Genomic DNA, 27,997 nt, shown 5'->3' with positions numbered 1-27,997 from the left:
TAAGCATCCTTGGGTCCCTTGAAAAGCACTATAAAAATATTTAGTTATGTATTTATGATCAGGCAATAATGAGGCACCAGAGAAGCCTCAGTGAACATGTCTCTGGTGGGCTTCATCATGCTTCTCTCGTTTTTTTTGGGGGGGGGGGGGGTTTTGGGGGGGGGGGTGAATAAATAGTGAAAGGCTACACACAGACGACTATAGATTAACACCTACTGTATGCCTTACAGTTGTGATGATTGGGGTTGGAATCCATTCTGGGTGGTCTTTTGCCCTTGCTATTCTTTGTGTATTTTGACTTGGTTGCATGTTCCAAAATCATGCATACCAGGTTGATTGAAGACTCTAAATTGTCCATCGATGTGAATGTGAGTGTGAAAAGTTGCTTGTCGAAACTCTATGCGACCTATGATTGGCATGCGACCAGTCCACAATGTACACCGCCTCTCAGCCGAAATAGATGCCTTGATTGCAATAGGGAAAGTGCGACAGAAAATTGATGGATAAACATGAGATGTATGTTACACACAAAAAAACGAAGAGGATGGAGACAGACAACAGTCACACCTAGGGGAAATTTAGAGACTTCAAATATGGTTTTTGGGATGAGGGAGGAAACTGGAGTGGACAGAGAAAACCCACGCAGGTACGGAGAGAACACGTGAACTCCCACAGGTGAGGCCGGGATCGAACCCTTGTCCTCATAACTGTGAGGCGAGCACTCTACAGCTGCTCCACCTTATCTTTAAATATAATACAATCACTAATCATTAGTTGATACGCCATGGCGATGAGTGTTAAATTTGAGTGGTATTCTTGGGGAAACGGTCAAAATAGATTTAATTTAAGTGGTTTAAGTGATTTTATATGCCGCCATCTAGCGTCAAGAGTCAGACACTAAACACTGACGTCTACGTATGATGTTTCCTGGGAGTTGTAGTTCAAAGGGAATCAATCACTTCCTGCTTTTACCAGGAAAAGCACCTAAAGACTTCGGAGACGGTTCAGGCGATTTTCTCCCTGGACAACTAACCTTCAAACTCGAGAGAAGTTAAGACGTAAGTACCGGTAAGTCAGTGACGGTGCGATGTTTTGATTGAATGTGGGGAAGAGGAGCAATTTCACCTATCTTAAGCAAATAAGTTTTGGCGAATAATAACCTCTGCTGTGTGTTTGTATTAAGACACCCAACAACTTTTTACAGCTACTTCTTTGTTAGGGAAGAACTCCGCTTTGATGCATTATGATGGAAAACATGTTTAAGACAATATATTTAACAGGGTCGTTGGTGTTAGTTGAAATAGCCGACTAGGTGAATTGGTATATGTACTTGTCACTGTCAAACAGATGCTTTTGATTGTGATAGTAACCTCAGTTTTATTCATTCTTAATTGGTTTAATTTAACTAGCATTATTTAGGCCTATATACCTGTAATACACTTGAGTTTATTTGGATTACTAACCCTAACCCTATAATAATCCAAGTAAAGGAGTTAAGAATTCTTGTTTAATACCACAATAAAAAGGCATCTGTTTAACATTAACATGTATTTTTTTTAAAATCGTAAAACTACTGTACTGTATACATAAGTGAGCTGTCTTAAACCACAAACATTGACGTGTCATCCACAACTGTGGAGTGAGAGAGGTTGGCTCAATTCCTCCTGGATGGGCTCAACATTTCCTTGTCTGGCTTCATCCACTCATAATAAACCTATTCAGTCTGAATAGGAGCACTGTGTGTTGAACAACATACCGTGTGGCTCGTGAATAACATGATTTACCAGCCTAAACGGATCCTGTTTTGCTGCTTATTTGACACGTGCTCAACAACAACTTGCTGTCTCCATACAGCATAATCCCTTGATTGCCAAGGATGATGGAATTCAACATCTATCCAGCCAATTATCTGTGCTGCTTATCCCCACAAGGGTCACAGGAGTGCAAGAGTCTATCCCAGCTATCATCAGGCAGGAGGGGGGGGGATACACCCTAAACTGGTTTCCAGCCAATCGCAGGGCACATGGAGAGAGACAACAGTCACACTCACAATCACACCTAGGGGCAATTTAGAGTCTCCAATGAATGCGTGTTTTTGTGATTTGGGAGGAAACTAAAGTGCCCGCAGAAAACCCACGCTGGCAGGGGGAGAACATGCAAACGCACAGGCAGGACCAGAATTTTAACCCCAGTCCCCGGAACTGTTGGGGCAACGTGCATTACTTTATCTCATCAGTATCTTGGGGTTAAATGTGTTCATCCATCATTGTATGTTTTGCTTTTATTAGTGCGATCTTGTTGAACATGTTCAGTTTTTACAATACAACACTTTTTTCTTTCTCTTTTTTTTTTTTTTTTTTTTAAACTGGGCAGCACATTCGAAACTTTTTGGCACATCTGCCTCACATTCTGAGGATCAGGGTTCAAATCCCGGCCCAGCCTATGTGGAGTTTGCATGTTCTACCCGTGCCTGCATGAGTGTTCTCCAGTTTGTTCCCACATCACAGAAACATGCAGGGTTGTTTAAATGAAGACTCTAAATTGTCCATAGGTGTGAACGGAAATGCGAATGTTAGTTTGTTTATATGTGGCCTGCAATTGGCTGGCAACCAGTTCAGGGTGTACCCCACCTCTCACCCAAAGATAGCTGGGGTAGGCTTCAGCACGCCAGAACGGAAGATGAATGAAATCATTCGTTCAGTTTTTAAATTGTATATTTTATGGAGATGCAGTTCTTTTATTTGATCCTATCAGATTGTGTAACTCATCTACTGTTTAAAGGTTTTGGGTCACTGCCCAGATTTTGAAAGAAAAGCACTGATATATATATTTTTTTTTTCCAAAGAAGACAACATTAAAATAACCCAAAATGCAGTCCAGACATTGTGCGTAGTGTAGATTTTAAATAATTAGCTTTTCATTTAAAAAAAAAAACAAAACTGATGACATACATTAGTGTAGCAGTACTTGCATTTCAAAAGGTTAAATGCGGCATCTGCATTTAGCTTCCTTCTTTTTTTCTTCTTCTTCTCAGATGGCCACCGTGGATCATGGAGCAGTCCGGCCACTCACGGCAGTTGCGTGGACATCCAACACGTCCACCTGCCCCAAAGACTTCACCTTGGTACAGACACAGATGGGGAATACACATTTTTACTGCATGTGGTTGTATTTTTATACATCCATTAACCCTCAAAAGATGATATTTCCCTAGATTATCAGGTTTCTTTTTTCATGTTATCAGCACTGAGCCTGAAAAATGATACTCTACCACAATGAAAGGATATAATCTTGAAATAATATAATGGACCAGTCTACCCCAATTCAACAAACTGTTCCCAGGGAAAAAAAACATGGAAAACATTTGTACTATGAATTCCACCTCATATTAAACTAAAATAACAATAGAACTGGTTTTATTTACCATTTCTCAGTTTTTTCTCATTAAAACCACCATCAAATAATAAATTTCACAGTTACATGTAAAAACTCAGAATTCCTTTTCAGAAGAAAACTAAATATTTACTTTTAAGTGAATTAAAAGCCCACGTGCCCTACAGTTGTCTGGCAACCAGTCTCAGGTGTAACCCACCGCTCGACATAGTTACTGTAGCTAGGATTGCTTCCAGTTCGCCGGCAACCCTAATTCGGACGAGCATTGTAAAAAATGGACGGGAATTAAAATTGCACATTTCAAGGTGAGGAAAAAAGTAACAGGTCTTACCCCCTTTGGAATCATTGTAAAATTTCATTTAAAAAAAAAAACTCAATGAGCACATTGAGTGATTTAGATTTTGAATGAACCCACAATGGATTCTCTTTTTTTTTTTTTTTTTTTTTTTTAAATGTAATCACTTTGCAAAGGGATTAGCATCCCTCAAAAAACATGCTGAGTTGATGTCACTGATCAGTAAAATACAGGCATCCTCTCATGTAACAAAAGACACTTCATCCTGACACCTGACCTAAGCATATAGCAGCTTGATGACTTTCCTTATGCCACGCTTACCACTATGAAATGACCATCAAAATAACTTTGACTTATTCACTCAGAAGGACTTTGGTATGTGGATATGATAATGAGGCAGCAGAGTGACCCAGTGGTGACCATTAAGGCCTAACAATTCTCTGTTTTGAACATGTTCTGATATTCTACACATACATATTTTCATCGAAGATGAATTCGGCTGAAGGTGTGGTTCTCCATCTATTTTTTTTTTTTTATCAACATTCACTGTCTCAATCTGCAGATCAACATTACTGAAGATGGAGCAAGCGCAAGCTTCACACGCAGCTTTGCAATAAGGTCCGGTTACTACCTTTGTTACAGTAAGGTAACTGAGTTATTTACGCCACTATTTGAATAATCCTCTTTGAGTTTTGCATCACCCCTATACATCAGGCGTGTCCCTCTGCAGGCCACTTCAGGTGGGATGGTCGTGTCGGATATTCAGCTCATTACAGAAAAGGACGCCATTCCTCATGGCTACTGCTTCATAGCGGAACACTTGGAACCAAGTAAATGCATGAACACACACTCACAGTAATTCATGCAATTTAATGTGGAAAACCGTAAGATAACTTGGACTTTATAAGGATTTCTGTGTTACACCTTTCTAAAATATAAATATTCATTCACTTCAGTTGTGTATTGAGAAACTCATGGGAAAGTAGTATCCTACTGTAAAATACAACTTCACATACAATACAAAAACTTATAAATTTGTAAATGAGACTTTAACATAGCCTTTACACCGATTTTATCGGCCTGATCAGAATTGCGCAATAGTTGGCATTTCATGCTGATAGGCTGATTGTTTTTTTACATCATAATTCCCCAATCCGATCAAGGACGTCACTGATCGGCTCCACAAAACACATTTACTCTGCATCGCCGTCATGCACAGTATATCTGAATCCAAAAGCTAGTTTATTTTTTATATAGTCGTTCAAGATTCACAACGATGCGGCAAAGGATCTTTTTCAGATTGGAGATGAGTCAGATGCCTCTTTTGAAGGCTTGGCCAAGGATATATAATGTAATGGATAAACTGCACTATGCACAAATAATTCATGAAAGAAAATGTTTCAGCACAAAGTTCAAGTTAATTAGTGTTTCTTTAAAACTATTATATATTAATGTGTTATCAACAGTATTACTAAAATGTTATGCCATCATTGAGCATTTATTTTAGTTCGTTGAGGGATTCTGTTCTGACAATTACACGGAACAGGACAAGCGTGTCCTGTGGCCTGTCCTGAGATGAACGTTAAAGCCACATCAGTACATGCACAAAGATTATGAATGATTGTTGTACAGACAATTTTTTGAAAAACAATACAAGTACAAACCAAGCAAAATGGAAATACAGATTCCAAAACCAAATTGTTTTTAGTTGATTCACTTTGCAGAATGCAAACAAATAGTTGTTTCTGTTTCCAGAGGCAAACGTTTCCAAGAAGAAACGCGTATGTGTGCGTGTCGTCCCAGTCGGTAGTGTTGACACGGCTGTCCTGGATATCAAACTGACAGCTAAAAGCAAAATGATGTTGCAGCACTACACATATGTTGGGTAGGCACCATCTAGCCAATACATTGATTTGCACAATGACTTCATCCAGCTGCTCATCAAAACACACTTTTAAATCCTGTACCTATTGTTCACAGAGACATCCACGGCTATGTGCTGTGGTGTAGAAAGGGCCCATTTACCAGCACCATGCCTCAAGCCAAGCCCCGCAGTGTCAGCCTGGGCTTGCGTAGACTGTCATTGGAGCTCCCATCTACTCCCCAGCCTCTAAGACTAAGGTGCAGTTTGTTTTGTATGTTGTCCAGACCTTCATGTATGCAGAGAGGAACTCACAAGTTCCTTAGTGTTGTTAATGGATGGATTGACACTTGTGGACTTTAATTTTGGGTTACTGGGCTAATTTGTAATACTGTGGTTTAGCTAATGATCAAAATTTGATATAAGGTACAAGATATGGTTTACTTTGGATAAACGTGGAGACTCATGGGTCAAAGGTTTGAATCCTATGGACTGAGCTATGGAAAATGGGAGGGTTCTTTGGGGATAGGATCCTCTGAGTGTTGGTGTCTTTGTCTTGTAGGGGTAATATGAAATGCATGCAAGTTTACAAGTTTTTCCCAATCAACTGTATGCCTCATTAACGTTGCTGATTACATCATTTGGATCAATGTTGCCTCTAAATTTTTATGTCTGAGCAAACACACGAAGTCTCTAAACTAAACGGACCACTTTTTGACCACAGTGAGCAACATCAGACGTGTGTCAACCACTGAAGTTACATCGCTTATTAAAAGAATCAGATTGCAGCTTTTAAATGCTTATTACAACACTTTTAAGAGCGGTTTTCTTGTTTTTGCAAACTTACAATGAAAATGTCTACACACTTATGTTCTTTTAACTACACACAAAAAAAACAATTAGAAATCCTGCTTCCAAATTTATTTCATGTATATATTTTTTTTTTATTTCACAATGATATTCCTGTCTGTTTTTCTTGGTATGAAACTAAATTATTGCTTTCACAATATCTTTTGCAGTGCATGCTGACAGCTGAATCTTCTTTTCCTTTCGGCTTGTCCCGTTAGGGGTCGCCACAGCGTGTCATCTTTTGCCATCTTAGCCTATCTCCTGCATCTTCCTCTCTAACCCCAACTGCCCTCATGTCTTCCCTCACCACATCCATAAACCTTCTCTTTGGTCTTCCTCTCGCTCTTTTGCCTGGGAGCTCCATCCTCAGCATCCTTCTACCAATGTACTCACTCTCTCGCCTCTGAACATGTCCAAACCATCGAAGTCTGCTCTCTCGAATCTTGTCTCCAAAACATCCAGCTTTGGCTGTCCCTCTAATGAGCTCATTTCTAATCCTATCCAACCTGGTCACTCCTAGCGAGAACCTCAACATCTTCATTTCTGCCACCTCCAGTTCTGCTTCCTGTTGTTTCTTCAGTGCCACTGTCTCTAATCCGTACATCATGGCCGGCCTCACCACTGTTTTGTAAACTTTGCCCTTCATCCTAGCAGACACTCTTCTGTCACATAACACACCAGACACCTTTCGCCAGCTGTTCCAACCTGCTTGGACCCGTTTCTTCACTTCCTGACCACACTCTCCATTGCTCTGTATTGTTGACCCCAAGTATTTGAAGTCGTCGACCCTCGCTATCTCTTCTCCCTGTAGCCTCACTCTTCCCCCTCCACTTTTCTCATTCACGCACATATATTCTGTTTTACTTCGGCTAATCTTCATTCCTCTCCTTTCCAGTGCATGTCTCCATCTTTCCAATTGTTCCTCTGCATGCTCCCTGCTTTCACTGCATATGACAATATCATCTGCGAACATCATGGTCCACGGGGTTTCCAGTCTAACCTCATCTGTCAGCCTATCCATTACCACTGCAAACAGGAAGGGGCTCAGAGCTGATCCCTGATGCAGTCCCACCTCCACCTTAAATTCCTCTGTCACACCGAAGGCACACCTCACCATTGTTCTGCTGCCATCATACATGTCCTGTACTATTTTAACATACTTCTCTGCCACACCAGACTTACGCATGCAGTACCACAGTTCATCTCTTGGTACTCTGTCATAGGCTTTCTCTAGATCCACAAAGACGCAATGTAGCTCCTTCTGACCTTCTCTGTACTTTTCCACGAGCATCCTCAAGGCAAATAATGCATCTGTGGTACTCTTTCTAGGCATGAAACCATACTGTTGCTCGCAGATACTTACTTCTGTCCTGAGTCTAGCCTCCACTACTCTTTCCCATAACTTCATTGTGTGGCTCATCAACTTTATTCCTCTATAGTTCCCACAGCTCTGAACATCCCCTTTGTTCTTAAAAATGGGAACTAGAACACTTTTCCTCCATTCTTCAGGCATCTTTTCGCCCGCTAGTATTCTGTTGAATAAGTTGGTCAAAAACTCCACAGCCATCTCTCCAAATTGCTTCCATACCTCTACCGGTATGTCATCAGGACCAACTGCCTTTCCAGTTTTCATCCTTTGTAGTGCCTTTCTGACTTCCCCCTTAGTAATCATTTCCACTTCCTGGTCCTTCACTCTTGCCTCTTCAACTCTTCCTTCTCTCTCATTTTCTTTATTCATCAACTTCTCAAAGTATTCTTTCCATCTATTTAGTACACTACCGGCACCAGTCAACACATTTCCATCTCTATCCTTAATCACCCTGACCTGCTGCACATCCTTCCCATCTCTATCCCTCTGTCTGGCCAACCTGTAGAGATCCTTTTCTCCTTCTTTCGTGTCCAACGTGGTGTACATGTCTTCATATGCCTCTTGTTTAGCCTTTGCCACCTCTACCTTTGCCCTACGTCGCATCTCGATGTACTCCTTTCGCCTCTCCTCAGTCCTCTCAGTATCCCACTTCTTCTTCGCTAATCTCTTTCCTTGTATGACTCCCTGTATTTTGGGGTTCCACCACCAAGTCTCCTTCTCCCCTTTCCTACCAGATGACACACCAAGTACTCTCCTGCCTGTCTCTCTGATCACCTTGGCTGTCGTCGTCCAGTCTTCCGGGAGCTTCGGTTGTCCATCGAGAGCCTGTCTCACCTCTTTCCGGAAGGCCGCACAACATTCTTCCTTTCTCAGCTTCCACCACATGGTTCTCTGCTCTACCTTTGTCTTCTTAATCTTCCTACCCACCACCAGAATCATCCTACATACTACCATCCTATGCTGTCGAGCTACACTCTCCCCTACCACTACTTTACAGTCAGTAACCTCCTTCAGATTACATCGTCTGCACAAAATATAATCTACCTGCGTGGTTCTACCTCCGCTCTTGTAGGTCATTATATGTTCCTCCCTCTTCTGGAAATAAGTGTTCACTACAGCCATCTCCATCCTTTTTGCAAAGTCCACCACCATCTGCCCTTCATAGTTCCTTTCCTGGATGCCGTACTTACCCATCACTTCTTCATCGCCCCTGTTTCCTTTACCAATATGTCCATTACAATCTGCACCAATCACAACTCTCTCGCTGTCTGGGATGCTCAGAACTACTTCATCTAGTTCCTTCCAGAATTTCTCTTTCAACTCTAGGTCACATCCTACCTGTGGTGCATAGCCGCTAACCACATTATACATAACACCCTCAATTTCAAATTTTAGTCTCATCACTCGATCTGATACTCTTTTCACCTCCAAGACATTCTTAGCCAGCTCTTCCTTTAAAATAACCCCTACTCCATTTCTCTTCCCATCTACTCCGTGGTAGAATAATTTAAACCCTGCTCCCAAACTTCTAGCCTTACTACCTTTCCACCTGCTCTCTTGGATGCACAGAATATCAACCTTTCTCCTAATCATCATGTCAACCAACTCCTGTGCTTTTCCTGTCATAGTCCCAACATTCAAAGTCCCTACACTCAGTTGTAGGCTCTGTGCATTCCTCTTTTTCTTCTGACGCTGGATCCGGTTTCCTCCTCTTCTTTGTCTTCGACCCACAGTAGCTGAATTTCAACCGACGCCCTGCAGGTTAGCAGTGCCGGGGGCGGGCTTTGTTAACCCGGGCCACGACCGATCCGGTATGGGATTCTTTAGATGAACGCTCATATTTGTTTGGCACAGTTTTTACGCCGGATGCCCTTCCTGACGCAACCCTCTGCATTTATCCGGGCTTGGGACCGGCCTACAGATTGCACTGGTTTGTGCCCCCATAGGGCTGCATTATGCTGACAGCTGAATGTTGCTCCCAAATTTGTTATTTTGCTCAATCTATTTCAAATACTGTATTAATACTGTACGTGCTTTCTTTCTTGATGAGGGTGTGCCAATGTGGAATTTTAATAATACACACAGTCTCATCCTGCACTATTTGATTGATTGAATTGAAAAAATTCAAAGGCATAACTTCTGCTACATCAGCTTTCTGGTATATTCAGGTACTTTTCCATGTGATTGTGAATTTGTTGAACTGACAGCAGAGATGCCTTCCCGTTAATGGCTAGGAGAATATTGTCAATGAGAATTTGAACTTACTCTGGGTTTGATTTGTTTACCAGTCAGCTTGTTCCTTTTCTCTCGGTCTTTGGCAATCTCCCCCAACAAAATACCGATCCCCATCTTACATCTGCGTACAATCCATACTGCTTTCAAACGACTTGTGCTGAATGTTACACTAGAGGTAGACCAGGTACCACTCTGTCCACACGGTTCCTTCTGAAAACTCACTTTCAACTTCGGCTTCACATTTTTCAGACCAGACCTTTCTCACTAGAAAGAGAACATTTCAGCCAGTTTCACCGCTTTTTCTTATATTTGCACATAGTGTGACAATCATTGGATCTTAAAATACCAATTTTTTTTTTTTTTTTTTTGCCATTATTAGAGGGGAAACATAAGCAGCGTGTCTAGCTCACTTTTCCTCTATGTTGCCACTTTACTAACTAAACACCGGTGGTGGGCGGCGCATAAAGACGCTGTCATTGTAAACATTGGTTAATTATGTGAATTGTGCCATTGGATGTAGCAGCCAGCCACCCCTCTCTCATTGAATCACTTTGCAAAATGGCACAAACGGAATGTTGTATGTTGAACTTTTAAGTTGGGTTGGATTTATTTATTTTTTTTGTGCGCAAAGACCACATCAGCACTGCTCAATTGTGCAAGCGTGCAGCTTGGAGGGAACATTGGTCTGGATGTTACATTCTGTACTTAGCCAGCAAGTTCAACCTTGGAAATCATTGGACAGTGACACATTTTCTCATAAGCGTTTAGGAAATTTCTAGTGTTTTTGCAGAATTTGGCCTTGGCTCTGAGTCTAAAAAGGTATGTTTGGCGCAAACACAACACTACTTTTCAGAAAAAGAACACCAAATCTAGTATCTACAGTGAATTATTGTTCCAGCATACACTATGTAGCATTTTTTCTTTAGCTGAAACTGGGGGCTCAGTCAAATTGGAGGGAATTATAAACCATTCCAAAAACCAGTCAGTGTTTGTATAAGACCTTCAGTGTTTTGCTCGAAAGCAAAACAATATGAGGAAAAATATGTATTTCGACAATGGAAATTTATTTGGAGTGAATCAGCAGAGGCATGTTAAATGATGGATGGTGAAGATTTATTCTACATCTCATGACTTTGAATGTACTTAAAGCCCCACTGACATCCCTACATACATTGTAAAATAGAGATTGTAATGAAAAATACACAAGATTATTCACTTCAATGTCGATACGAAAAAATAAATATGCGCGGAGAGCGTGGCATCCATGCGTAAAGTTGTGGAAGTCTCACTCGACATCCAAGTGGTAGATGTATTACCTGCAACGTCATCAGCAGATGTTACACTGGTACATTCACCATTGAAAACACATAGTGGCACCTGCTATGGGAGAGGAACAAGAGGGATTTTCGGATTTTTCCGACGTCCCTTCTGACACGGAAGCTCTTTTCGAAGAAAAGAACATCTCATAATCGAGTGAAGTGACCGGGGTAATATTACCCTATCATTTTGAGCAATATTTAGATTATATGCATATCACGTCTCCCCGACAGTATTTATGAGCCACCCGGGTGGCGGCGTGGGGTGGCTTATCGAGGCGCAGTGCCGCCGAAGCCATCCGCGGCGCCAAAAGGCACATCCAGCACCTCTGACTTACATACACGGATCTTTTGTTGTGTTCCAGGAGGATTACTTCCCCCCTACCCCAACTATTGTTTTGTTTTTTTTACGAGCTCTATACACACCTAACTGTCATTTGGAACCCACGAAGCTCTCGTCCTTTGCACCTGTGCAATCCAATTTTCACGACGTACCGGGTCTTTTTGAAAAGTATGAAGAGTAAATTCATCCTCCCGAGTGTTCAAACAATATCCAGCAAAACAACGAGCCGGCATTTTGGCTAACATGAAGGAACAAAGAGCTACCTTCCAGCAGGTAAAAACTAGTATAAACACGCGAGACCACCTGAGTGCACTCCTGCTAATAATGTAACTTCCTGCTTCTTCTCCAAAACAAATCCCTCGAGAGGATTTTCATGGCGGGCATTACAAAAAGGCATATACGTCAAAATCATGTTGTGTGGTGAAAAAATGGATGGGTCCATTCCAGCTGCCTTTTATTTATTTTTTTATTAAAAACATACTAAAAAATTTTGTTTTTTGTGTCAGTGGGGCTTTAATGGTTAGTTTTGAACACTGTGCCATCCTAGTTACATTTTAAGAGCGTGGGGACTTGTGCAACCATATGATCTTGTTTTTTTACATCCCTTCTCGAAATTATTTTTACAGGTTATAGGTCACATTAATTTTGTTTATATGAACGGTGGTTTACTGTAGCTATGATCACAATCAGTAGGAACACATGCAAGACAGACCAAACAAAAATATTCACAGGTTTGTCTGTTTTGTACTGTGCGAAAAAATTAATACTTAACTGCGACTGTTTTCTTTGTTTCTCTGTATTTCCACCTGTGGTGGAGCACAATGCCAATCATATTGCAAAAACTGTATTTCAATTCTATTTGGTTGTTATTACTGGGGCAACCCTCACCCGACATCGTGCCAGCAATGCGGCCCAAACTCTGACAGCGGTCGTACGTGGACCGAACACCCCATATCGGGCTTCGATACCCCATACTCCCAAAGCACCCCCCACAGGAATCACAAAGGAACACATTTTTCCAAGTGCACAAAACACGTCAACTGGTTGGGCGAAGGACAGCGCCGCAACATCCAGACCCTTTAGGAATTCCGGGCGAATCTCATCCACCCCCAGGCCTTGCAACTGAAGAGCATTTTAACCACCTTAATGACCTCAACCTTAGACATATGAGAGCCCGCCTCGCAGAACCCAAACTCTGCTTCCTCATGGGAAGCCATGTCAATAGAATTGAGGAGGTCTTTGAAGTATTCTCCCCACCGGCTTACATTTCACGTTGAAGTCAGCAGCGCCCCGCACCCAATATACACAGTGTTGATGGTGCACTGCTTCTCCCTCCTGAGATGCTAGATGGTGGACCAGAATTTCCTCGAAGCAGTCTGGAGGTCTCTCTCTATGGTCTCACCGAACCCCTCCCATGCCCAAGTTTTTGGTTCAGTGACCACCAAAGCTGCATTCCGCTTGGGCAGCTGGTAAATAACGACGTTGCATGTCTGCCACACCTAAACGAGAACATAAAGAACATAATTGACCATAAAAGTGTGAATACACTTGAGGTTTCTTTTGGCTTGCCCTGTTAGGGGTCGCCACAGTGTAACATCTCAAATGAATGCTCATATTTGTTTGGCACAGTTTTTACGCCGGATGCCCTTCTTGACGCAACCTCTCTTGGGGAGTAGAGGCCCCAGTGAGATACGGAATCACGACCCCTGGTTTACAAAAACCAATGCTCTAACCACTGAGCTATGAATATACTGGACTGCATAAATTTCACATCTTCTTATGTGATTGATCAACTGCAGATGTGAATGATCATATATTGCGTTTCTGCAGCAACCCTCCTCAGGTGCCACAGGGTAAACTCAGCCAGAGGCGCCATTCCCTCCATGTCAAAGAAACCTTAGACAAACCAGCTGACAGTAGTATCCAAGGAATCACAGGTAACCACATTACTTTTATATATATATATATATATATAGTAGTTGTTTTTTTGGTATGATACGGTATTTTCTGATACAATTATCTGCAGCACTAGATGGAGTACCCTTCAGCCTTCACCCAAAGTTTGATATCCAATCAAATGCTACGGTATGCTCAACAAACTCATTTCTTCTGAAGTGAGCAAATCTGCTCCCAACCAAATATTTTTACGACACAACATCTCTCACAAGAACAGTCTTCCAGAAACGTTAAATTATTCTTTTCTGTCTCTCTCAGACTCCTCAGCTGAACTATCAGCTCAACAATATTCGTATAAAATCCCTCCAAGACATAGAAAATGAGGTCAGAGCAAATGACTGCACCATTTCCTCTATTACTGAGTACATTCCCCTCCCAAACATAAATGTAATGCGGTCTTCTTTTTTTCAGTATAACTACACATTTGCAGTGGAAGAGCTTGCTGCCAAGAGGACCAGACCACAGGTGTCAACATCCTCATCAGCTCAGTGATCTTTCTTCTTTTCCAAAGCAACATCATCTGACCTCCCCCGTTAGAATGTCATCATGGTACAGATGAAGGAACATCACATGTTTGTGCAGGTTTGGACCATGAGCCATCTGAAGGAATGGTGTTAGGTAAACATTGTGTATTAACCATCAATTTGTTCTTAATCTTACTATTTTCAAAAATTCCAATTAACTTCCATTCCATTTGAAGAAATATATTCTTTTCAGGAATATCAGGGTGAACAGTGTGATGAATATATGACAAGGTGATCTGCGGTTATGTACAAATCATCTGCAGTGATCACCCATCATATTTGTTATTTTACAGGCTTCATATGCTATGCAAGGTTCAATCACGTGCCAGCGCTGTGTGCTGTTTACTACCTGACAATCTAGAGTTCTACTGTTCTCCACAAGTATTTAAAAAAAAAGTGTAAAGTGGGAAAAAAAGTGTCAACTACAGCTATTTCCATCCTTTGGACAAAGTCTACCACAAGCTGTCACTCAAAGTTCCTTTCCTAGACGCCACAGAAATATAACAAATTCCATTTGATTACATTTTGATTACATTGCTTGATTTTGAATAAATGCAACCTGGCCCTTTCCAAACATAAAGTAGATTAAAAGCATAAATTATTGTATTACACAAAAAATAAACAGATAATAAAATGTGATTCCATGTAAACACAATGAAAAAAATGTCTTGCATGTGGTGCATGAATAAAATGACCATACCATACACCATGTTGACCTAATGACAAATATCCACAATTTAAAACAATGACAAACTTAATAAGTGGATGTTCCCATAAAAAGCCCCAAATTATAAAGATTAAAAGTCAATTTTATTTTATGTGTTGAAAAGGGTAACAATTCATCAAACATTTTTCTAAAATCTCAAACTAATAGATTGCACAAGAAAGTGGTGTTTGAGAGTCATATTTGGAAAATTATGTAATGTTTGAGATTACAGACTGACAAGTGTGGACTTCAGCAGGAGGAAAAAAAAAATAAAGTTAGATTACAGCAAAGAAAAAAAACGTCACTTTTTCTTGGTGAATCCATATCCTGGAAGTATAAATATTTGAATGTCTGTCATTGTATTTCCTTTGTTAAGATGAGTAAGATTTGTTTCATCCCCACAGAAAAAGGACGTTTCCGTGTTTTTAAAAAAAAAAAAAAATGTGTGTGTAAACCTTTTGGTGGCATGGGATTTATATATTTATCGACAAAATGTGATTGTGAATGATCAGTGTTCTTTCTACGCCCTCAAAAGCAAATGTAATTCTTGAGAAAATAAAAGATAATGAAGATTATTGAAAAGTTGTTTGCTTATTGCGTCACGATGGAGAAGCTGGTAAAGCGTTGGTTTTACAATTCTGAGGTCCCGAGTTTAATCCCGGAGCCACCTGTGTGGAGTTTGTATGTTTTCCCTGTGCTTGCGTGGGTTTCCTTCGGGCACTCCGATTTCCTCCCGCATTCCAAAAACATGCAACATTAATTGGACACTCTAAATTGCCCCTCGGTGGAGCAGCTGGAAAGCGTTGGCCTCACAGTTCTGAGGACCCGCGTTCAGGCTCAACCCTCCCTTTGTGGAGTTTGCATGTTCTCCCTGTGCCTGCGTGGCTTTTCTCCGGGGACTCTGGTTTCCTCCCACATCCCAAAAACATACAACATTAATTGGACACTCTAATTGCCCCTAGGTGTGATTGTGAGTGCAGCTGTTTGTCTCAATGTGGCCTGCGATTGGCTGGCAACCAGTTCAGGGTGTACCCCGCCTCCTGCCCGTTGACCGCTGGGATGGGCTCTTGTGAAGATAAGCGGCTAAGAAAATGGATGGATGGCGTTACAATGTGTTTAGTTGACTCAGTGAATAATTGGTTAATTGATTGTAAACAATACACATTTTAAAAATCTAAGTAAAATAAACTTTTGTTTATTAGTTGGTCAATTTTTACCCAAGTTCATTCATTCATCTTCGGTTCTGCTTCTCCTCACGTGGGTCGCAGGTAATTAAGTATTTAAATTTCAGCTCATTTATAAATACAATTTACAATGAGTATGAATTCATGTAAGGCAACTTTTCCACCAAACAGCCCAAGAACTTTGAGCTCCTGATAGCAGGAGTTCCTACTAGCAAAAAATACCTATGGCCCATGTGGTTTGTGTTTCAATCACAGAGTTCACCGTAGCTTTAGCAATGAGGCTGATGTTCCTCAATACTTACACCTACTGGATCTACTTGATTAAAAAAAAAAAAACTAACCCTAGATTCTTTTTTTAAATCTTAATATAGATTTCAAATATTTTTGATAACTTTAAAACCGAACCTTTTATCAAGGTGAGGCAATTGAGAACTGATTCACATTTGCAATGTCAAACTGGGTGCAGACAGTCTTTGAGTGAGGGAGTTTTATTCTGCAGCCATCCATTTTCTACACCGCCTAACCTCACCAGGGTCGCGGGTATGTTGGGACCTATCCCAACTAACTGCGGATAGGAGGTGGAACACACAGGTTGAACTCATTTCCAGCCAATCACAGGGCAGATTTCAACAACCACTTGCATTTGTTCTTAGCTGGGCCAGTGGTAGATCTTGCCGCCAAGGCAGCAGAGGATCTCTCCAATTGTCCCACGGTGGTGACGGACCTCCTGGCAGCAGACTTCACCACAAAGTCCACCGCCGCAGCTCGTCACCGGTCCGAACCCAAGCACAGTTTGTCCAGCCTACTTGTTCCTTGTCCAAAAAGTGCAGCTTTTTTGGAAAACTTAAAGATCAGTGTTTGGAAGTTTTGATTTTCAATGTATTTTAATCATCCTATTTCTAGCCTGGCATGACGCTCCATTCAGTTATGGTGGCTCTAAGAATGAAAAAAAGTTAACACCTACAGAGGTCTGTCAACCAATCAGCATTCATCACATCAGCCCAACCGCTCAAAGAATCCATGGTAAGACCTTTCTATACTCACTCTTCCTCCACCTGCTCCCTGCTTTCACTGCAGATCAAAATCTCATCCGCAAATATCATAGTCCTTAGGGATTCCAGTCTAACATCATCTGTCAGCCTATCCATCACCACTGCAAAAGGGAAGGGGCTCAGGGCTGACTGATCCCTGATCCAGTCGCACCTCCAACTTTCATTCCTCTGAGACACCTCCAGCACACCTCACCACTGTACTGCCGTCTTTATACACGTCCTGTGGTATTCTAGCATACTTCTCTGCCACTCCAGACCTTCGCATGCACTACCACAGTTCCTCTTTGGGTACTTGGTCATAGACTTTCTCTAGGTCTACAAAGATACAATGTATCTCCTTCTGACCTTCTCTGTACGTTTCTGTCAACAACCTTAAAGCAAATAATGCATCTGTGGTACTCTTTCTCGGCATTAAACAATATTGGTGAAAGCAAACACATCTGTCCTGAGTCTAGCCTCCACTACTCTTTCCCATAACTTCATCATGTGGCTCATCAACATTCTTCCTCTATAGTTCCCACAGCTCTCCACATCATACTTGTTAAAAATGGGCACCAGCACACTTCTCCTCCATCTGGTCAAAAACAGCCACCTCTCCAAATTGCATCCATACTTCCACAGGTATGTATGTCATCAGGACCAACAGCCTTTCCAATTTTCATCCATTGTAGTGCCTTTCGAACTTCCCCCTTACTAATCATTGTCACTTTGTGGTCCTTCACACTTGCCTCTTCTACTCCTCCTTCATCAACTTCTCAAAGTATTCTTTCCATCTATTTAGCACACTCGTGGCACCAGTCAGCACATTTCCATCTCTATCCGTAATCACCCTTACCTGCTGCACATCCTTCCCATCTCTATCCCTCTGTCTGGGCAACCAGTAGAGATCCTTTTCTCCTTCTTTTGTGTCCAACCTAGTGTACATGTTGTCATATGCCTCTTGTTTAGCCTTTGCCACCATTACCTTTGCCCTACCTCGCATCTGAATGTATTCCTTTTGCCTCTCCTCAGTCCTCTCAGTCTCCCACTTCTACTTCACTAACCTGTTTCCTTGTATGATTTCCTGTACTCTGATGTTCCACCACCTAGTTTCTTCCTCCCTCTTCCTGTCATAAGATATACGAAGTACTCTCCTGTTTGTCTCTCTGATCATCTGGGCTGTAGTGGTCCAGACTTCTGGAAGCTCCTCCGGTCCACCCTGTCACACCTCTTTCCCAAAGGCCACACAATACTCCTTCCTTTCTCACCTTCCACCACATGGTTCTGGGCTCTAACTTTAACTTATTAATCTTCCTCCCCACTACCAGTCATCCTACACACCACCGAACTATGCTGCCTACCCACACTCTCACCTCCCACTGCCTTAGAGTCAGTAACCCCTTTCAGATTACGTCATCTGCACAAGACATAATCCATTTACGTGCTTCTACCTTTGCTCTTGGTCACTTTATGTTCCTGCCTCTTTTGGGAAAAAAAGTGTCAACTACAGCTATTTCCATCCTATGGACAAAGTCTACCACAAGCTGTCACTCAAAGTTCCTTTCCTAGACGCCACAGAAATATAACAAATTCCATTTGATTACATTTTGATTACATTGCTTGATTTTGAATAAATGCAACCTGGCCCTTTCCAAACATAAAGTAGATTAAAAGCATAAATTATTGTATTACACGAAAAATAAACAGATAATAAAATGTGATTCCATGTAAACACAATGAAAAAAATGTCTTGCATGTGGTGCATGAATAAAATGACCATACCATACACCATGTTGACCTAATGACAAATATCCACAATTTAAAACAATGACAAACTTAATAAGTGGATGTTCCCATAAAAAGCCCCAAATTATAAAGATTAAAAGTCAATTTTATTTTATGTGTTGAAAAGGGTAACAATTCAAACATTTTTCTAAAATCTCAAACTAATAGATTGCACAAGAAAGTGGTGTTTGAGAGTCATATTTGGAAAATTATGTAATGTTTGAGATTACAGACTGACAAGTGTGGACTTCAGCAGGAGGAAGCCATTTGAAATTAATTTGCCAAATATCCCTAAAATTGCAATTGTGGGAATTACCAAAAAGTACAATCATGTAATTTCATACAACTTTATAATTTGATTATGCATGTAATTACTTACCCCCGACAGTGTTGATATACTGTACCTATGCATATATTTATTGAGTTACCTCATCTATAAATCCGCGATTGACCCCAAATTGAAATCCAGGAGCGAGCGAGCGAGCGAGAACGCAGCGCGCCTCCGCACCTCTCGTCTTGTTTGTCGTGCCGGAAGGAGGCTGATTCCAACCAGCTGTTTCCCGCCTCACGCGGATCAGCTGCGGGCACGCACGCACACAAGCACTGGGTGGGCGGAGGCATCACGCGTACACACAAACGCGTAGTAGGCGGAGAAAGATGCGACACGCACACACGGGCACGCACGACGTTGGAGGGAACCCCATCAGCTGTGGACAGCTACAACTTTTGTTTTTGCAAGCCGTTTCAGCACTTCACCGCACGTCTGCGTGTGCGTGACTGATAAGACTTTAACGACAGCAACTGTGCGTTTCACGGAACATTTTGGGGTTGTTGTTTTTTTTTTTTTTTTTTTAAGAAGGTGGGAGGGAGAGAAGAGGGAAAACACGCGTTTCAAGGGGCGGCTTTGAAAGCATGGAATATTTCATGATGCCGACAGAGAAGATACCAAACCTCCAGCAGTTTAAGAAGACTGAAAAGGATGTTATCGGGGGATTGTGCAGGTATTTTGCGGTGCTCGCCGGGGATGTGGCGGTGCGTTGCGGGCTTGAGTCTGCGCGTAACGAACGAAGCGCGCTAGCCGTTAGCTGCTAGCATGCGATAGTTTGGCAGCGAGGAGATACAAAGTGGCGGTCACCACCTGAGCTGCGGCTCTTCCGTGAAAGCGCCCGGTAGACGTAGTCGTCCGTGTCTTGTCTTTTGTCAGCGGGGTGGTAAAGTTTCGCCCCGCGAGACACGTTACGGGGGCTTTCGCTTCCCAAATATGTCATTGAAGCACGTGAAATCGATACATCGCATTTCTAGTTGAGCACGTGGTGATTAACGTGTTCGCCAACGTCTCGCTAGTTTAACCAAAGCTGACTACTAAACGAGCCATTTTGTTTGACGACGTGATATTGTTAACATTTTGACCTCTGTTGACCACGTTAGGAACATGAAGGCTCGCTTTGTGGCTTTGAAGTTGGATGTGGCTGCGGCTGTGCTGCTAACTCGCCAAGCTAACAGAAGCGTGACAATTTTCTAAAGGCGCTCGCTCGCTTGTTTGCCTGCTCTGGGAAGCCCCGACTGGGCTTCGTCTTTACAACAGCCACACGACGTCGGGCGAACATTGGTGGTTGCTATGTTATATTTTCTTGACGGCCAACCTTCGGTTAGCTCGCCGCTCACTGTAGTTGGGGAAAAAAAAAAAAAAAGCATTGTTCTCCGCGGTGCCCGGGGGCCTTCTGCTGCATGCCTGCCGCCGCTGTGCTCGGCGTGGACTGGAGGAGAAAGGAGTCACATTTCACTGGGCTTCTCGCAGCTGGCCGACGCGCCCTCCGGCGGCCATGTTGTAGGTGTACAGCTTCTGGCGGCCACAACACCAACCGACAACAGCTGAGCTCTTTTCGAACGTGGCCCAAGTCAACAAGGGGCACTTAGACGGAGCCTTTCGGTAGAGAATTAACGGTTTAGTGTTCGCGGTAGAGCTGTTCGAATCAACACATTAAGTACAGGACACCTGGACAGGTGCGGTGAGGCATTTTTGTTTTAGAAATTTGAAAGAAACTTTGTGAGAGGTGTCACACTGATGCTGGCGACTTTATGTTACACACCTCCTCTTTCGCTTAACACCCTAGAGCACAAACCTGACATTTTAGCTATTTTTTTTTTCATCAGGGGCAAAAATGAGGTGTTTTACATTGTTTTCCAAATTAACCAGGAGAAGGTAAGAAGAAAGGAAGGCAGAAGGATGCTTTAAAAAGAACAGTAGTAGGACCTTACCAGAACACTGATGGCACCACAAATTCTGAATGCGCTAATTCACATAAAACGTTACCCTTAAGTTATTGTATAAATGAATTATTTATTAAGAGAATTAGTGTTCCAAAATAGGGCCTCAAGGCAAGTGTTTATTGTCAAACCCATTGTTTTAGTTTTAACAATCTTATTAAATAATAGCATCCCTTGATTCTTATACATCCAGCCATGTTGGAAAACGTTACTATGACAGCCAGTAAAAGCCCTTTACAAGTAAAATAATTGCTTTACAAAGAATGAACAGACGAGTATAATACATTTGCAGTGTCAAGGACTGAACTACATTGTCAAGAATTTCTACTCATGCATGATGTAGCTGCATAATAAACACAATGTACAAACATTCAGTTAGGGCCTCTGACAGCAGAGTTAAAACTGAAGCAATATTTTTGTGTTTCTATGTCGGGTTATATATTTTTGTAATTGTTGTTTCCAAAGCCAGTGAAATAAATGCATTTCACTTTTTTTTTTAAACAAGTTTTGGCTTGTAACTACAAAGTTGAAAACTCCCTTTTGCAGTCTGAATTTGAGTCTTACATTTTTTTTAATTCCCACCAGTTCCGTGGGTCCCACATGGTGGGAGCGAATTTTACCATTGATCGTGGGATTGGGCAGGAGCGGGACTGGGAACTATGAAAACATGTTACCGGGAATGGACGGCATAGATGACCATGATAGCGGGAGTTGATGGGAGTGACAACCTTGACGAGATGTGAAACCATGATGCAGTTATATTTTTTTTAATTCAAACCTATTTTAAGAGTTACCCTCAGCATTAAGTTACACATTGCTTAACTAAGGGACTTACATGGTTGTGGTTAACAAAATTGTTTTCTTTCTTGACAATAATTTTGTCTCAAAATTGGGATTGATTCCCCCCCCCCCAAAAAAAAAAAAAAAAACACTACAGGTTTTTTTTTCCAAACATTTGGGATTGAACAAGAATTTTTATTTTTGAACACTGGGGATTGGGCAAGATTTTTCAAAACACGCGTGCGAGCGATAAATGTGGGAGTGGGAGGGAGTCAACATTCACTTCCTTGTCAGACTCCAGTCTGAACGTATGGTTTTCCCACCCATGAAGGATTCTTTCCTATTTAAAGCCACACGAGCCAGTTGCTAGTGACTTTGTCTGTTTTACAAACATCTCAAATCAAGTTCTACTGGTTTGTTTCCTTTGGTTACTCGTCCTCACTCTGTCGTTATTTTAATGGTTAACTTGTTCAACAACAACGTTGATGGTGAGGTGGGTTAAAACTCGATTTCATTCAAGACGTGACAATGAGGCAGTTGGGACCAAAGACTGTAAAGAGGATCAGATTAAGTCCTAGTAAAGTTTGGCCAAAGCTTCTTCTATTTTAAGTGTCTGGTCTAGTATATTTTACTGAGGTTGTATTTTTTTTTCAGCATGGATGCTTTATGCCAAAGTCAGTGGGACATCTTGTCAGCTGAAGTATTTTATTCTATTCTATTTCATGCAAACAGACTCAAAGACAGCTTTTTCCTTAGAGCCATCAACACCTTGCGCTCAAGACCACTGAACATAAACACTACAGTTAGTAAAATTATGCAACCTCACTTTCTTTTGTTTGCTTCTTTGTTTTTACTTCATTGTGCAATAATGGAGTATAAATGAATAATAATCTTACCAATGCATTGACATGGGGAATAAGACAGAAAAATACACCTTAATTTTTAGTAATTTATTTTTATTTATTTTGCATTAACTGTGCCTTGGTTGTAAATTATTTTATGAGTCACTTTACCTCAAATTTAATGTTTTCTACCCTATTTTATATATATTGGTTCAAGCACCTTGTGGAGTAGCGCTCGTTATCTCGTATGCACAGTCGTATAATGACAAAGGCTTTTCATTTTGCTTTATGTCCCACTTTTGGGCATTTAAAATTCCCTTGACGTTACTTTAAGCAGCAGCTAATAGCCTCATAAAAAAACATAAATGATTTCTCTTTGTCTTGTGACTTTTTAATTTTTTTTTTTAGCCTGGCCAACATCCCCTTTAGTCCAGAGACGGCCCAGGACCAGGAGAGGCGAATCCGACGCGAAATCGCCAATAGCAACGAGCGGAGACGCATGCAGAGCATTAATGCGGGCTTCCAGTCCCTTAAAACCCTCCTGCCTCACACAGATGGGGAGAAACTCAGCAAGGTATGTGGTGATGGAATTGAACCCCGGTTTATCCCAGAGATGTGTTCAAGGCCTACACGCAATAAGTAGAATTCTTTAATATAAAGAGACCATAGAGAGAGACCGTTATTTTTTTTTTTTTTAAATCCTTCCTACATGCTTAAAACATTTGATGCTTATCAAAAACACTTTATTGGGATACAATTCTGTAGAATGGGTCTAGCCCCATCATTTAGGTACTGTCCTACTGTAGCTGGTACCGAAAGTATGTCAAATTGTTACGATTTGGAATAGATCCATTTGCAGAAATACTAGACCTTTGCAAATGCAACAGAAATGTTTGTGTCTGATCTGTTTTATTTGGTGGAAACGGCGCTACATTCAGTTTTGCAACTCTGTAGGCAGCCATCTTGCAACAGACAGCAGATTACATCTTCACTCTCGAGCAGGAAAAAACGCAGCTCCTGTCGCAGAACAACCAGCTCAAACGCTTCATACAGGTATGCCCAAGTGCCGTTGTAGCATTTTGTCAAACATGTATGGAACACTTGTGTTTTTGTTTGAAGAATATAGTGCTGTGAAAAGGTTTTGGCAACGTTCGCAAATTCTTACATTTTTGCAGTTTGCCCACATCAAATTAATCAACAAATGTAAATGTCAGACAATATATAACCAAGGTGGACTTAAAATTCAAATTTTAAATGATTTCATTTATTTAAAAAAAAAAACAACTATTCAGTAACCTGGCCCTGTGTGAAAATGTCATTACCCCCTTGAGAAGTCATCAATTACTTGTGGCTAATGACAATTTTTGGTTAATTCACTTGATTATCTCAAGACTTGTTTGATTGGGAAAAAAAAAAAAAAAAAGAAATAATCTGTCCTGAGAAGATCTAGTTGGACAAAAGGTCTTAAAAAGTTGCAACAAAAATCAGTCTGCAAAGGTCACAAAAGTAGTTTTTAGCTTTAGGATTCCAGCAAACCATAGCAATTATCTTCACATGGACAAAACATGGAACAGTGATGAACCTTCCCAAAAGTGGCCAGTGTGTAAAGATTGCTCCAGGAAAACAGCAATGACCCATCCGGTAAGCCACAAAGGAAGTCAGGACAACTTCTGAAGAACTGGGGGCATCCCTTGCCTCATGACACCACAATTAGGAAGAGGCTGAGCAAAAAAATTGCATCCGTGGCAGACTTCCGAGACAAAAACGGCTGACTAGACAGAGCAAGGCTCACATTACTTTTACTAAAAAAACATGCAAAAGAATAGCAATACTTTCTGGAGAATATTATATGGGCTGATGAGATGAGAGTTAAGATTTCTGGAAGGTTTGTGTCTCGTTACATCTGGCATAAATATCGCACAGCATTTCAGGAAAAACAACATCATGGCTACAGTCCAATGTGGTGGGGCTGATTTGCTCCTTCAGGACCTGGACAACTTGTTGTGGTTGATGGAACCATGAAGTGTGATTTTTTTTTTTTTTTTTTTTAAACACAAAATGCTGAAGGAGAATATTCAGCCGTCAGTCTGTGACCACGATCTGAAATGCACTTGGGTTCTGTGTCCGGATAACAATCCAGACCACACAAGCAAGTTAACTTTTTTTTGTTTTGTTTTAATAAATAAAATAAAGTTTGAGAGCAGCGTAGTCCAAGTCCTGACTTGATTCTGACTGAAATGGAGTGGCATGACCTTAAAAAGGTTGTTCATGCAAGACAACCCTCCATTTTTGCTGACATTAAACAATTTTGCAAGGAAGAATAAGCCTCAATATCTCAACAGAGATGTAAAAGAATTATCGCAAGTTATGGGAAATGCTCGATTTCTGTTTTTGCTGCTGAGGTAGCCCAGCCAATGATGAGGTTTGGGGGGGCATGACTTTTTCTCACAGGCGTAGGTGTCTGACTATTATTGTTTTCCTTAATCAATGAAACCAACATTTACAAACAGCATTTTTAACTTCATTTGGGTTATATTTTTGCCTATTTACATTTGATGATCTCAAACAAAGGTAGGAAAATGTAAAAATAGGAGAGTTCTGCAAAGGGGGCAATATTTTTTTGATGGTAGGCGCTGTGTATATCTTGTTGCTTTAAGTTAGTGTAAGGTGTGTGTGATTGGTTTCATCATGCCACAACGGCACTCTAGGAGTTCAGTGGTTCCTCGCCCAAGAGGAGGCGAGCAGAGGAGAAAGATGAAGGGATTGGGTCTCCTGACACTCTAGATGAAGAGAAGGTGGAGGAGCTGAGGAGGGAAATGCTCGAGTTGCGCCAACAGCTGGACCGAGAACGCTCTGCTCGCATGCAGCTGGAGGAGCAGGTAAACGTACACATTGAACGTAGTCCAATGTGAATGAAAGTCTTTGAAAACTATTTAGGTTCACCTTTAATTAAACCATTGCATAAGTACAACTTGGTGAATCATCAGGTAGTTTACAATCTGTAATAAACATTCAATGAATAAAATGGCTTTAAGCAGAATATAATTTAGCTATAATAGAAGCAAAACACTTTGTCCATATCAGTTGTGATGTTACTCTACTCATATTAAAAATAGCTAGTTGTGCACCACAACTCGTGAATTTGTCTTGTACTAAAAATCAAAACCACCACAGAAATGTTGGTTTTTTTTTGTGTGTGTGTTGGCGTCTATATATATATATATATATATATATATATATATATATATATATATATATATATATATAAAATGGAAAACACACTTCGTGCACCAAATTGTGTTTCAGGAGTGATTCAGATAATCGGGATTTAGATTTGTTTTTATTAATACATATTGTCAATGTTTAATTACCATCTTTTACATTTACGCTTTGGTCTGTTTGTGTGTTTGGATGTAGGTCCGCTCTCTGGACACCCAGGGGAACCCAGATCATCTCAAGGTGATCACCCAGCAGGTGGAGGAGGAGCACGCGCAGTTCCAGAGCCAGACGTTGTTACGGCTGCAGCAGATCCAAGCTGCGGACGGACAACCTCACAGTCCGAAGGTTAGTCTCTCGCACGCATTCATACATGTAAAGTCCACCTGTGTACCAACAGGCTCAAGTGATGGAAAATACAAAAAATGTTATTAAGTACCAAAAAAATTTTCTTGCTTGCATTCAGAGTAATCAGACATGTCTGAATATAGTAATGTTGTGGATTTACATTGTTGAAGTGAGCCGTTCTTTACCTTTAATGTAACAAAGGTGATCGCATCAACCCACCACCCGACAGTCATCGTGCCAGCGCCAACACTAATCCAGCAACCCCATCACCATGTTACCGTGGTAACCATGAGCTCGTCTGTCCACAACAGCACTGTCTCCACGTCGAGACAAAACTTGGACACCATTGTGCAGGTATGTCCTTTATACGTTTTAGAACAGTGGCGCAAAATGTGTCCATAGCGATGATGTACCAGTCAATCTCCGAGGGAGTTATGGTCAATCGCGCCCACATGCGCCCACCTCACCCAAAAAAAAACAAACGAAAAAAAAAAGTCCATCTCATCGCTTGATTTGAATGTGTCCAATACGTGGATCACAAGGGTAGATTGATTGACATTTGGTTTGACCAATCTTGGCCTCTTCTGATGTGTGTCACTCCGCATGTGCACATAAAGGCAGTCTTGAGCAAGCTGGCTTCCTAGTTACCGTCTGTCTCCCCCCAGATTGCAAGAGGCTTGCTCCTTGAAAAGAAGATTTTGGGGGGGACCGTGTGGGCACCCCTGTTTTAGATTATACACGATGCACGCGTAATCACAGAGCATTTAACACATTGTGTATCCAAATCTTCTGGATTGATGGGAAAAAAACAAAAAACTAATGATTCAATTTTGTGTTAGAGGTTTTAATTTAACATGTAATTGCAGTTGTAAATTGTAGTGGTATATAACAATGTTGCATCATTGGTACAGTATGCAGCAGAGATGTATCAACTCCTAGGCCTGGGGAAAACATCTGGCTAACTCACTGGAGCAAATCACCTGGGACCACTTAATTTCTTGCACAAAAAATCTGCGCTAAGATTACAAAGTGTCTTCTCTTTTATTAAGATTGAGCCAAACAAGTTATTTCCTGTGACATCTAATTATTAAACTATCCTTCACTTTGTTTGGAATAATATGATTGTGTGGTGTGAATATACATTCACAATAGTTCTACAGTCATTCTACCTCTGAGGGAAACCACAAACTACATTTAAATGTGACAAAGGGTTTGATACCCCTGGTCTACAATATTATACTGTATTAGATGCAGTGTAATGAACTTCAACCACAATAATAACCGTAAAAATCAAGTGAAACTGAGCTTTGTCTTGATATAGAATTTTTTTTAAAATACAGCTCTTGTATTGAATCGCATTTGATTGTGGAAGTGCACCTTACATTGTGGCCAGGGAGTGTAATTTCAAGCCATTTTTGCTTTAATTGAATATTTGCTGCGTCATCCATTTATTCTTCTTAGGCAATCCATCACATCGAGCGCACTCAGGAGAGGAGAGCAAGCGCAGAGGAGGAGCAGAGACGAGCGGTCATTGTAAGCCCCGCCCACGTCGCGATGGACACAGCCTGCTCGGATACAGACACAGATACAGAGGGAGAGGACTGTTCAATGAACTGATCGTGGCGCGAACTCAAAAACACCATCTCACTGTAAGATTCCATCCAGAAGCTTGACTACTTTAAAAAAAAAAAAAATC

At 41.2% G+C, this 27,997-nt stretch overlaps 2 protein-coding genes across 9 annotated transcripts in view; both read left to right on the top strand.

The window, feature by feature from the left end:
* The window catches only part of mvb12a (multivesicular body subunit 12A), a 35,725-nt gene extending 20,304 nt beyond the window's left edge, over window positions 1-15,421 (top strand). Inside the window, exons 2-11 of one of the 4 annotated variants that reach the window (XM_061830515.1) lie at window positions 976-1,058; window positions 3,035-3,124; window positions 4,251-4,334; window positions 4,419-4,518; window positions 5,444-5,573; window positions 5,669-5,809; window positions 13,492-13,598; window positions 13,688-13,746; window positions 13,876-13,941; window positions 14,029-15,419. In XM_061830515.1, the coding sequence (XP_061686499.1) occupies window positions 3,035-3,124; window positions 4,251-4,334; window positions 4,419-4,518; window positions 5,444-5,573; window positions 5,669-5,809; window positions 13,492-13,598; window positions 13,688-13,746; window positions 13,876-13,941; window positions 14,029-14,109 (858 nt within the window). In that variant the 5' untranslated portion in view covers window positions 976-1,058 and the 3' untranslated portion in view covers window positions 14,110-15,419. Of the gene's footprint in view, window positions 1-975; window positions 1,069-2,971; window positions 3,125-4,250; window positions 4,335-4,402; window positions 4,519-5,443; window positions 5,574-5,668; window positions 5,810-13,491; window positions 13,599-13,687; window positions 13,747-13,875; window positions 13,942-14,028 lie in introns of those variants that run through there. The other 3 variants (XM_061830514.1, XM_061830513.1, XM_061830512.1) reach the window with 3 other exon arrangements.
* Window positions 15,422-19,279: 3,858 nt separating this feature from the next.
* Window positions 19,280-27,922, top strand: LOC133506402 (transcription factor AP-4-like). 5 transcript variants are annotated; one of them, XM_061830510.1, is made up of 7 exons: window positions 19,280-19,650; window positions 23,146-23,311; window positions 23,692-23,790; window positions 25,446-25,616; window positions 26,155-26,301; window positions 26,503-26,655; window positions 27,763-27,922. In XM_061830510.1, the coding sequence occupies exons 2-7, from the start codon at window positions 23,237-23,239 to the stop codon at window positions 27,916-27,918; spliced, it is 801 nt and encodes a 266-aa protein (XP_061686494.1). In that variant the 5' UTR covers window positions 19,280-19,650; window positions 23,146-23,236; the 3' UTR covers window positions 27,919-27,922. The 5 variants fall into 5 exon arrangements, with proteins under 5 accessions (XP_061686494.1, XP_061686490.1, XP_061686495.1 ...); XM_061830506.1 differs by lacking the exon at window positions 19,280-19,650 and adding an exon at window positions 19,657-19,848; XM_061830511.1 differs by lacking the exon at window positions 19,280-19,650 and adding an exon at window positions 19,909-20,016.
* The last annotated feature ends 75 nt before the right edge of the window (window positions 27,923-27,997 follow it).

Source organism: Syngnathoides biaculeatus, chromosome 9, assembly GCF_019802595.1.
Source record: "Syngnathoides biaculeatus isolate LvHL_M chromosome 9, ASM1980259v1, whole genome shotgun sequence".
Taxonomy (NCBI): domain Eukaryota; kingdom Metazoa; phylum Chordata; class Actinopteri; order Syngnathiformes; family Syngnathidae; genus Syngnathoides; species Syngnathoides biaculeatus.
Note: the sequence above shows the minus strand (reverse complement) of the source record. Positions and strands in the feature narration are given on the sequence as shown.